Below are 12,853 nucleotides of genomic sequence, written 5' to 3'. Positions count from 1 at the left end.
TGTTGAAAGTCGCCCATAACTTTCATTTGTTGGCCAATTGTCTTCTGGATCACTGAGGAAGAAGTTCTGCGTTTTCATTTTGTTCCCTCGCTCGCCCGCCCGCCCGAAGGTTGTATATTGGAGGCTGAGGGGTAACCTTTATAGAGGTTTTTAACATCATGAGCGGCATGGATAGGTTAAATAGCTAAGGTCTTTTCCCAAGGTGTCCAAATCTAGAGGGCATTGGTTTAAGTTAAGAAGGCAAAGATTTAAACGGGACACAAGAGGCAACATATTCGTGCAAAGGGTGGTGCATGTATGGAATGAGCTGCTGGAGGAAGTGGTGGAGGTGGTACAATTACAACATTTAAAAGGATGGTCGTATGAGTAGGAAGGGTTTAGAGGGATGGAGACTGAATGCTGGCAAGTGGGACGAGATTAATTTCGGATATCTGGTCGGCATGGACGAGTTGCACTGAAGGATCTGCTTTTGTGACTCTGTTATGAGGTCGTGTGTTTAACAGTTGGATGTGGCGTGGTGCACGTACGCAAGGAAGGAGGACATTCCTATTACACAGAACCCACCTTCTCCCACATTGTTTTATTCCTAGCTAAATGCGTGGCTGCTTTTCTATTTGTAAACACATGACTTGCTTTTATATTTGATCCTTCGATGCTGCAGTTGTTTGCTTGCTGGAGTTGTACCTCAGTTATTGTACAGAATGATAACAATGTCAAATGTATATTTGAAAGTTTATTTTGCTAGCTTTGAGCAAATCTACATTTGAGACAGTTTGGCAGGAGAAAACCAGCACGGCTATAAAAGCAAACTACAACGTTTCAATTGAATACTTCAAACCTTTGTTATCCCTGTTGCTTAGTTATATAGATTTGTTTCCCCTTATTAAAGTTTTATGACATACTACGCTATGCATAAGAAAGTCATGTACCCTTGCAAATTCCTGATGAAAATGCACATTTTCTTCCTCAATTCTGCCATTCTGTTGAATATGATTTTAAACTCCTGCAATAAATAAATATTCCATTCTTACAATTTGAAACACGCCTAGTTTGAATGCCTTTAAATGCCTTGTTGGGTAAGGTGCGGTGTCTGGCACAAATGGAAAATGTAGTACTATAAATACTTGACTTTTCCCACACTGTGTTTTGGTGAGCGTGACTAGAAAGCGCAAGTTGCCAAAGAGAGAAGTTTTGGGAAATAAGATTATTGTTTAGAATTTCAGCCTTAACATAATCTGGTTTCCTGTCACAGCGTAGCCCATGTATCAAACACGTTCTCAGGAAAATGTCCCTGACCAACCTCCCATTCGGAAATCTCACTGCGTGACATCAATGTTGAGAGTCGCCCAAAACTTTCATTTGTTGGCCAATTGCCTTCTGGATCACCGAGGAAGAAGTTCTGCGTTTTCATTTTGTTCTCTTGCTCACCCGGCCGAAGGTCGTGGGGCATGCACGCAAGTGTAGACTATCTTGTGCATACTTTTAATCAATATATTTGGACAAAATACAGGCGCAGCTAACTCATCTTCACTGACTTATGCTGTTCTTTCTTTCTTTTCCCCCTTGCTTGCCATCATCTACCTATCTCTTGTTCTGCCTCTCTGGTCTCCATCTCCACCTGTCCACTCACCCCCACCCACATCGTTTCAGCATTTATGCGATTTTTTTGTTTGCAAATTGTTAACAGTTCTGAAGAAGGATTCTTGGCCTTGAAAAATTAAAAACCTGTTTGCTGTCCACATGTTACCAGATCTGCTGAATTTCTCCAGAAATTTCTGTTTCTGTTTGGGATTTCCAGCATCCCCAGTTCTTTGTTTATTATTACAGACATGTGTCTGGGGCAGGTGGGATTTGAAAGCAAGCTTCTGGCCTAGACCTAGGGACATCCTGCCACAAAGTCCTCCAAAATCACTCAATTGATCATTCAAAGAGGATTGAATGGACACAATATACAGTTTGTGTCTCCACTCAATAATCAGCAAAGGTCACTGTTTAAAGAAGTAACTTGCATTTGTTACAACTTTCACTACCTTGTGTCCTTAAGTGTTATAAGTAGACAGATAATTGGTTCATTAAAATGTTATAATGGCAGCTGCCAAGTAGTGGTAACTACAAATAAATAAAAGTCATCATCATCATCATTCACAAAAAACAGAAAATAAAAAATACTGAACAAGAAGGAATGCACAACTATGAGTACGTCAGTGTATAATTAATTGCAACGTGTTGCAGAATGTCAGTCTCCTTTACAAAATAAAAAGCAGAAGATTTTGGGCACCCTACATTTTGCATTAAAATTGTCATTAAATTCTGAGGCATTTACAAACTATTTGAGTTTTATAAACAAGGGGGGGAAACAGCCCTCTAGTCTGTTTCTTCTACATCTTATTTGAGGAATGGTGTTTTTATGCATTTACCATTTTGATCCTCATTTTTCCTAAATTTACTCACACCCCCCAACATGAACACTCACAGTGTACTTCGAACAGATCTTTCAAACCTTAATATTGCACCTCTTTTTCTCTTTCACCATCATTATCAAATCTCTAAACCATTTGGCCTTCTTGCTCCTCTTCTGTCACAAGTATGTAAATAAATATGTTCCAACACTTCTGAAGAAGAGACTTACCAGGATATTGCCAGGAATGAAAGGTTTGAGTTATAAGTAGAGGCTGGGACTTTTTTCATCAGAGTGTGGGAAGTTGAGAGGTGACCTTGTAGAGGTTTATAAAATCATAACAGATATAGGTAGGGTTTATTGCAGGTGTCTTTTCCCTGTGGAGGGGGATTCCACGACTAGGGGACATGTTTTTAAGGTGAAAGGAGAGACATTTACGCAAATCATGAACGTTTTTTTCACAGTAAGTGGTTCATGCATGGAATGAACTTCCAAAGGAAGTGGTAGATGCAGGTATAGTTACAGCATGAATAAGAAATGTTTGGAGCAATATGCTTAGTTGAGGATGGTTGCTTAATTGAAATTGAGTATTTTTTTCATCAAAGCACCATGACTGGAGAATAGTTATGTAGTCCACATACCTGTGTAAAATTCAGTCGTGGAAAGTTTGATTGACAGTGCAATTATACAAGTTAGACAACTTTTAGAATACTGTGTTAAATTATGCAATAATGCTAAGGGAAAGATGTTGTTAAACTTGAAAGGATTCAGAAAAGGTTTACAAAGATGTAGCCAGGGTTGGAGGGTTTGAGCTATTGGGAGAGGCTGAATATGCTGGGTCCATTATCTCTGGATCGATCGTTGGAAGCTGAGGGGGTCCTTATAGAGATTAAGAAATTATGAAGGACATGGATAGGCTGAATAGTCAAGGCCTCTTTCCCAGGTGAGACAGGTTTAAAGTGAGAGTGAAAAGAGTTGAAGGGGACCTATGAGGCAGGAGGTGCTGCATTTTTGGAATGAGCTGCTAGAGGAAATGGTGGAGGCTGGTACAATTACAACATTTAAAAGGCGTCTGGATGGGTACATGAATTGGGAGGGTTTGGAGGGTTATGGGCCAAATGCTTGCAAATGGGGCTAGATTAATTTAGGATATCTGGTCGACGTAGATGAATTGGAATGAAGGGTCTGTTTCCATGCTGTACAACTCAATGACTCTATAACTGTCTCACTCAGGGCAGGAGCAAAATGGTGAAGCCACAATATAGACATAAATCAAAAATATAAGCAGAAATAATTCAAGGATTGCAGCAATCCTTCAAATTATAAGGAAAAGCCACTAAATTTAGAGGACCAATTGTCCAAGATTTCTTAAGCCTGAATTTGTCCCAATTTACTGCATGCAGTCATGGACTGCTGCATGGTCTGAGGGGTTACAAATGATCCTGAATGCAATGTATTATTCTCATTTCTTAAGTTGGACGAAAGTCATTGGTTAAGTTGGTGAAGATAATTGGAGTCAAGTAACTATTGCAATAATGTTTAGGAGCTGAGATAATTGCCCTCAATGGCCATTTTTGTGTAAAGTATGAGTTCAGCAATTAAAAATTTTCTCCCTAAATGCTATTGTAGTTAATTTTGATAGCGCATATAGCCACATTCTGGCCTGATTTCAATGGCAGATATGTTCCTCACCCCTGAATTTCAGCTCTTTGTGGGTCATTGAGGTCCATTGTGAGCATCAGTGCTCAGGTTATTGGCCGATAATTCCTGCTTGAAATCCCTTCCAATTCTTCTTTTCGTCATTTTGCTCATGATTAAGCTAGACTGTGTAATATTTTCCTAAATGATCACTGCTGGCGCTTTATGGCATTTGCTATCTTTACCAATATGTCCTTTGCAGCCACCAATCCTCCTTTATCTTTACTTTATCTAAAGCCAAACCAGTGACCATTGGAAGACAGTACAGCACAATATAGTGTCTGCAGAAGAGGCACAGTTCTTAAATAACAAGATGATTTATTGCATGATAGCAGCAGCTACATATTGTCAGACATAATTACTGGGACCTTGGGGAGTTAGCAGTCATACCATCTGCTTCTTCTGGAAGGAAGGTAACTCCTTGTCTCCACCCACACACTGAGAGACAGCAGTAGAATTCGTGGAGCTGATGTAAAATGAACCCATGCAGAAGCGTTGTCTTGTACAATGGGCTGATTCAGTGAAAATTGTCCAGAGTGGATTTGAACCGTGTTTTATGGGCAGGACAATTTTCCTCACTATTTGGTAGATTCTAGGGTTGTATGAGAACAACATGGCTAGGAGTGTGGCTAGTTCTGGAATGTTGCCGTGGTTCCCAACCCTTGCTCTATGCAGCCCTTTTGTCTTCTTGATAAGTACGTGGATGGATTGTAGGTCTCATCACTTGCACTGACTTGTTAAATAAAGCTGGCTTTAAGTCAGTAAAGAGAGATTTGTTCTGCACTGATTGATATTCTTTGTACAAAAGCACAGGAAGAACTACTGGATTATATAAAATTTGTGACAACTGCATCATGATGGTAAAAGGAACCATCCTTACAAGAGGCAGACATGTATAACACCTTTCGATGTTCTCAGAGATCTTTGCAGCCAGTTTTGAAGTGAAGTCCCTGCTGGAATATAAGAAAGAAATCAATTTGTGTTCATCAAACAGCAATCAAGTTTGATTTTGTCCAATAATATCATTTTAGGAGCTTAGTTTTGACCAGGACACCAAGGACAATTCATTCCACAGTAGTGACAGTATATCTGGTCTTTACCACTCAGTTTGAGTGTTGGAGTAGCATGGTAGCTCAGTGGTTAACACTGCTACCTCACAGCACCAGAAATCCAGGTGTGATTTTCTCCCACAGTCCAAAGATGTACGGATTAGGTAGGTTGGTCATGCTGAATTCCTATAGTGTGCCAAGGATCTGTGGGCTAGACGGATTAGCCATGGGAAATGGAGGCAATGGGGATCAGGTTGGGGTGTGGGTCTGGTGGGGATGCTCATCGGAGGATCAATCAATGGGCCGAACAGCCTGCTTCCACATTGTAGGGATTCAATGACTGGCACCTCAACAACTGCCAGCAATGAAGTGATCCAAGATTTTGTGTTCTGAATATTATCGTGTTCTGACTCAGTGGCAAAAATGCGACGGACTGAGCCACAATGAGAACTCATTTGTTTCCAAAGCACTTCAAACAATGGATTACATGTGAAATTCAGTCAATCATTGATGGGCAGAAACAACAGTCATTGTATGCTTGCAGGATCCCATAAATAAAAATGAGACAGTGAACCAGTTAATCTAGGTGTTATGCTTTGGAGGACTAGCTATGATCAGAACATCAGGAGAACTATGACCCTTATTTGAATTCCAGCCCAGATTGTTGGTGTGAGGTGGGTTACTGTGCCATTTCAGACAAGAAGAAAATTTACTTTTGCACAAATAGGAATTGTTCACATCCATTCTCCAACTTGTTTCGTGGGCAGAAAACTGTTACGTCTTGAGACAGTATCTGGTGAAGGGTGGATATGGAGGACGATTAATGAAAAACATGACTTAAAATAACTGATGCATACTTTTGTTAAGTCAGTTAGGGGTGTGTCATGCAGCAATCATTTTAGCATTGTGGTTTAATGCCACCTATAAGGAGTGTTCTTTTAACCGTCATGATGCAGTCATCACAGATCTTATATAATCCAGTAGTTCTTCCTGTGCTTCTGTACAAGGAATATAAATTAGACCAGAACAAATCTCTCTTCACTGACCTTGAACCAGCTTTATTTAACAAATCAGCACAAGTGATCTAGCCCTCTGCTTGTGAAGCTCTACATGAGTAACAGCAAGCAAGTTTTCACAAGGTATGTTGTGTCCTTTTAAGACTGTTTTGCAATAATTTTGACTCAATTTTTAATCACTGGTCTTTAAAACAACGTAAACAAAATATCAATTCAGCTGAAGTTTGAAATTATTATGCAATGCAGAAGTTACACTTCATGTGTATATTAATTTTATCTACGGTGTAGAACTATTGAAAAGCAATTTTTGCATAACATAAAAGTAATTTATGTACATATAGTTTGTTATGAATGAAAAACTATACTTTCATTCACAAACAGATATTATTTATGCTTATATGACGTAGCATTGCTTTGAATGAGCCAGTGAAATCTTTAAGTGTTGTTTCTCCCTTATTCAAGTTTCTTTCTTTTCACCTTCTTCGATTACTATCGCTGTAACTCTCTATATTCCCTCCACTTCAAGTCCTATTGTTCACTTCTGTTTCTCATGATCTCTCCCTGCTATTATGCTTCTGAAATTTCTCTTTGGCTATTCTTTTGCTGCTCTTCATTTTCTTTGTCCTCTTTCTTTTTGCATTAGTTCTTTGCTATTGCTCTGGCTCTTGTTCTGTCATTTCCGTGGTGCTGATGAGTGGTGGGATTTATTTTCGGGTCTGGCAAACATCATCTCACTCCCAGGGCGTAAAGCTGCCATTGTAGCCTAGTAATCCAACACAATAGCCATTTTTGTTTTTTAGTGTTGAATTTGATTGTCATGAAAATCAGGCACTTCCTATAATGGGCAGCCAAAACTTTGGTTTTGTATTCAGATGTTAATGTCAGTCTTGGTGCAGTGGCAGGAATCTTGCCTCTAAGCCCCAAAACAATTTGAGCTGATTTCCATGCAGGTCTGAGGGAGTGTTGCATTGCCAGATGTATCATGTTTCAGATGTCAAGTCAAAGCTCCCTAATGTGAACATTTGAAGAAAAACAGACAAGTTCTTGAACTTAACCTTCTACCAATGCCACTTAGAAAGGTGAATTGCTTAATTGTTGGTTTGTAAGATTTTGCTTTGTTGTGTTGTCTACTGCATTTGATTCTTCCATAGAGTCATATAGCATGGAAACAGACCCCTCAGTCAAACTAGTTTACACTGACCAGGTTCCCAAACTAAACTAGTGCCACTTGCCTGTACTTGGTACTTAAAAACATCTTTTGGATGTCCTGTGGTAGTGGATGATGCTACATAAGTGCACAAGTTTTCGTTACTGTTTAGGAGTGTTTAGGAGTATCTCTAGTCTTTAACAATCACTTCCAATGTCAAGACGTTTTGGGAAGTTGATGTTTCAGATTTCTACCTCAGCTGGAGGGCAGTTTAGTGAAGTAGAGCTCAGAGGGGTTGGCTCTAATTTTGGCCCTCAGCGTAAACAGGGGCGTCCAGAGGCAGCTACACAGAATGGAAGCATGGATCAGTGATGATAGATCAAATAGCCTCTGAAGCGAACACAGCATTAAATAAACAGCAATACTGCTGGTGGGCTTTTAAGTATGGCATTGTTCGAGGTGAGCCAGTTGGGCAAAATGCAGCTGTCTGGAACAGTGAGACATACTACAAATTGTATACATCTCAAAGCTAGTTTCAACAGGAACCACTTTTGGAAACAATGACATTAGCTAGCTGTAATATTATTCAACAGCCAGGAGAACCTCATCATCTGCCAAAGATGGTAATGACTCTAGAATGTCTATTACGGGTATTCTGAGGAATGGAAATATTGATGTTGAATGGGTCTGAATCCATATAAATGGACCTTATGGTTCACTCTGTACTCGAGTTCACACAGGGAAGACAGGTCTGGATATTAACAGTAAGGAGACAAAGATAGAATCTGAAGCTCAATTTATAAAGAGCAGTGCAAATTTCCCTTTTGTATGAGCCTTTAAGCTTAAATGGTGTTCATATTATAATTGTCACTCTGTTGCATTGCAGTAAAACAGTTTTCCTTCTGAGAATGATAATCTCAAGACAGAAAGAGCTTGCATTTATATAGTGTCTTTTACTACCATAGTAAATCCCAGAGACCTCTTCAGGATGACACTGGAAGTGAGCGATTTTAAATAGCAGAAAACACTGGATAGCCATCAAACTTTCTCGTTAGAAAAGAGAAGGCAGTGTAGTGATCAAATTGAAGCTTTTAAAATTCTAAAGTTGATAGACAGGAACTAGAGAGGATCTTTTACTGATCGGGGAGCGCTGATCAAGGAATTACAAATATAAGTAAGTCACCAATATACTCATAGGAGAAATGAGGAGAGATCTTATTCTCTAAAGCAATTAAAATGTAGAAGTTTATACAACATGGAGTTAGTGAAGGAAATGTCACAAATGCCTTAAAGTGGAAACTAGATCAACATTTAATGGAGAAGGAAATGGAAGAATATACAGATGGGTTAGATCAAGTAGGTGGGGCCAGGTTAATGCATCATTGATAATGATAACTGAAAACAGAAAATTCTGGAAATCTCAGTACATCAGGCAGCATCCATGGAGAGAGAGCAACCTAATGTTTCAAACATAGATGACTATTCATCAGAGCTCAGCTCTGATGATGAGTCATCTAGATCCAAAAATAGCAAGAACTGCAGGTGTTGGAGTCACAGTCAACACAGTGTGGAACTGGAGGAATATAGCAGGCCAGGCAGCATCGGAGGACAGGAAAGTCAACGTTTTGAATTTACATCTGATGAAAGGTGTAAACCTGAAATGTCAATTTTCCTGTTCCTCTGTGCTGCTTGACCTGTTGTGTTTCTCCAGCACCACACTGTGTTAATCTAGACTCAAAACATTAGCTTGCTGTCTGTCCATGGATGCTGCCTCACCTACTGTAATTTCCTGCATTTTCTGTTTTCAGTTCATTTTCCAGCATCTGCAGTAATTTGCTCCTGTGTTGATGATGAGCTGAATGCTTGTGTGAAACCTCTGTAAATCTACTGGCTGATCTTCAATGTTATCTGATTCCCAACTTACGTCTTAAAAGATTGGAACTTATGTTCTTCAAGTTTTTTTGAAAGTGGGTGTGTATTGTTTAATCTTGATGAGAACTTTGCCAATATCTTGTTTTACTAGTAAGTGACAAAAACTGACGGATATTCTCAAGACCATCTGTGCTGCCTGTGCTTGGAAGTGCACAAATCGAATAGCACCGCTGTCATCTTTCATGTACATAAAGACGCATTAAAACTTCCACATGTCTTACACATTATTAACACCTCTTTTCCCACTTATGTTTCTTTACAGTTGACGGACAAAGGTGGACACTCCAGATCGCGCATGTTTAAACAGTTGAAAGGATGAAGACCGCAATGAATAATGTAATACTTATGGCTATTCCCTGGGCTCTGTCACTGTGCCACTTTTCATTTACCAGTAAGTTAATATTGCACATTCTAATCTAGCAATGGAATATGTTCTAGCAAAGGTTGGTATTGCTAGCATACTTTTAAATAAGGGAGTGACAAAGAATAAGTTATTTGTGACAGATACCTGACTGAAAAATGCATGAGCAATTATATCTTGAAAGGCTGATTTTCGGCTAATTCTGTCCCAAATAACTAGAACCAAATCTAACTCAAGCAGAAAGCTATTTTGCAAAGTCATGTAGCCCCAGCTGCACTTTTGCGTATTTGCATGGAGCAGAAAGCTGTGCAGACGTTAAATTTAAAGGAAACCAATTAAACATAGTGTAGTGAAACAAAAAAATATGCAAGTTTTCATACAACGTTTTGCAAATGTTTGGCTTCAAGAACTGCAGTCATGGAAATTTAGAATTCCAATGTGAATTTTGAACTTCCAAATTAGAAACATTTCAGTAAAATGATTGAGAGAATCAAAATAGAAAAATATAAATGTGTGAAATTGTAATAAGATGAATAGCAACTTACATTAATTACATTGACATCTATTTTCACAGTAATATTCCCTTTACCTATTTTTTAAAGGATGCGCATCTTTTTTCGCAGAGGATGGTGTGATATATGTTTGGGACACACATTGTATAATCTGTTCTGACTGGCATTCCTCCACTGGTCTTTCTTTAAGAAATTATGTTGGGAAATTTCCATTGAAAATCCAGTAGGACCGTCAGAATAAGGTCCCAGGAGCTGTTAATGACAAAGACTGGACACCGCACCAGTAGAAACCAATGACTTTGAATAACGAAAATTAAATAAAGAATTGTGGTTGCTGGAAATCTGAAAGAAGAACAGAAATTGTTAGAGCATCTCAGCAGGTTGTGGAGAGAAAGCAGAGTTAATGTTTCAGGTCCTGTGACTCTTCCTCAGAATGTCCAGCAATTTCTGTTTTTGTTTAAACTTTTATTAAGTGTTCACATTCAAAGAGAAACATGGCACAGCAGCAGGCAGAGGTGCCTTTCCCCGGTTTTTAATCCCTTGTGATCCTACATCCCTGATGTTCTTGTGATTACCATGTAGCTATCTTTCTTAATGTTTCTATGGCATTTGAGCTTTACTGCAAGGCTGGCATCTTGTCCTTACCTAATTGCCCTTGAACTGAGCAGTCTACTCAGCCATTTCAGAGAGTAGTTCAGAGTCAGCCATATTGCTGTGGGTCTTCCACCTCCAACTCGTGACCAAAAGTTCACACAGTACTCCAACTGTGGCCTAACAAGGGTTTGTTTCATAACTGCTGCATGGTTTTCCAACTCCTGTATTCCATGCCCCTGCCAATGAAGGCAAGCATGCCATATGCCTTCTTAATTATCTTGGACGCCTGTGTTACCACTTGTAGGGAACTGTGGCCCAGGTCTGTCTTGTATGTTAATGTTCCTAAGGGCTGAACCATTTATAGTATAATTCACATCTAAATTTGATCTTCCAAAATGCATCACCTCGTATTTGTCTGGGTTGAACTCTATCTACCATTTTTGTGCCCAAGTCACCAATCTATCTATATCCTGTTAGTATCCTTTCATCAGCACTGTCAGCAACTCCATCAATCTTCATGTCATCTGCAAACTCACTAATCAGACCAGCCACTTAATTCTCCAGATCATTTATATTTACTACAAACAACAGAGGACCTAAGGCTGACCCCTGTGGAACTAGTTACTGGTCTCCATTCTGAAAAACACATTTCCACCATTACCCTCTGTCTTCTATGGCCAAGCCAGTTTTGTATCCATCTAGCCAGCCCACCCCAATTCCCATGTGATTTTATGAATCTATTATGTGGAACTTTATCAAATTCTTTACTAAAGTCTACATAAATTACATCCACAGCCCTTCCCTCATCAATTATTTTTGTCAGCTCTTCAAAAAATTCAGTCAGGTTGGTGAGATATGACCTTCGCAAATAAAACCATTCCGCCTGTCATTAACTGGTCCATTTTCTTCCAAGTGTGCATGTATCTTGTCCCTCAGTATCAAAATGAAAAGAAATGCATCAGTCATCATGAGAGATCGTAAGAACTGCCAATGCTGGAGTTGGATATAACACAGCATGGAGCTGGAGCAACACAGCAGGCCAGGCATCATCAGAGGAGCAGGAAAGTTGAAATTTCGGGATGGAAGCCTTCTTCAGTAATCATGATTTTTGGATGCTCTGAGCCACAAAGCAGTGAATAGAAGACCCACTCCAAAGATCTATGACTTGAAATCTAGGCTGACACTCTGGTGCAATACTGAAGGAATGTTGCAGTATGGGAGCAGGTGAGGCCAACAAAGGAAGTCCCTGCCCTCTCTCAGGTTGATGTAAAAAGTCATTTTATACTATTCTGAAGAAGACCTGCGATGGTCACTGTCGTATTTTGGTCTGAAAGGCTCCAAGATCAAGGTACAGGTGATATTGTATCTGTGGAAATGATCCCACATCCTCACAGAACTTGTAAACAGACTGGACATCAAGGATCACATGAGGCAAGCCAAAAATCCCTTGTTTGAAAGAGGAAGCCTTAAATCACATGGTATTTCAGGCAGTAGGGGCAATAATTTTTTTAAACATTGCAGTTTTGAATCACAAAATATCACTTCTAAGGGATGTGGATACCATGAGACAGGGTCAGAAAAATGAAGCTAAGAAAGCTACAAGAGCAAACGTGTATAATGCAGGATTGGAAGGCTGGGGCAATCGCGAACCAACCAACCAACTAACGAAGCAGAAAAGCGCTGACCAATTTAAAGATGTTCGTGATTTTGTTTTAACAAGCAAATTGTTTTCAAAGACCAGAACACAGCAGGAGTCTTACCAAGACTCAGGAAAGCTGGAAAACATTAATTACAGGTTCAAAACATGGGATAACCCTTCATTACATCAGCAAAACACAGGAGATGCACCATCAAGCAGAATTAAACCTTTAAAGACAAAATAGGAAATCACATTTGCAAGCTACAGAACTTTAAACAAAAAGCAGAATCTGCTAAAGTTAGTTACATTGGCATAATAGATGCTTAATACCATAAATGAGATTGAAAGTTGTGATTATGGTAATTTGGCTGAAGTGTTATTATTAAAACAGAAGAGCGTTAAGATTCCAAAGTTTGAGAAGAAGTGCAAGTGAGGAGGCAACAACTGAACAGTTTGCACCTCTCAAGAGGAAGCCGAGCCAGCAATAGAAGCATCTACAACAACATT

The 12,853-nt window shown here is 39.4% G+C and overlaps 1 protein-coding gene across 1 annotated transcript in view; it reads left to right on the top strand.

The window, feature by feature from the left end:
- The first annotated feature begins 6,126 nt into the window (after window positions 1–6,126).
- LOC125446800 (dual oxidase 1-like) overlaps window positions 6,127–12,853 on the top strand; it is a 116,325-nt gene continuing 109,598 nt past the window's right edge. Inside the window, exons 1-2 of the mRNA XM_048520630.2 lie at window positions 6,127–6,284; window positions 9,503–9,631. Coding sequence (XP_048376587.1) covers window positions 9,556–9,631 — 76 coding nt within the window. The 5' untranslated portion in view covers window positions 6,127–6,284; window positions 9,503–9,555. The remainder of the gene's footprint in view (window positions 6,285–9,502; window positions 9,632–12,853) is intronic.

The sequence above is a fragment of the Stegostoma tigrinum genome, chromosome 36 (genome assembly GCF_030684315.1).
Source record: "Stegostoma tigrinum isolate sSteTig4 chromosome 36, sSteTig4.hap1, whole genome shotgun sequence".
Lineage (NCBI taxonomy): Eukaryota > Metazoa > Chordata > Chondrichthyes > Orectolobiformes > Stegostomatidae > Stegostoma > Stegostoma tigrinum.
The sequence above is the reverse complement of the archived record's forward strand: the minus strand, read 5'-3'. Positions and strand labels throughout refer to the sequence as shown.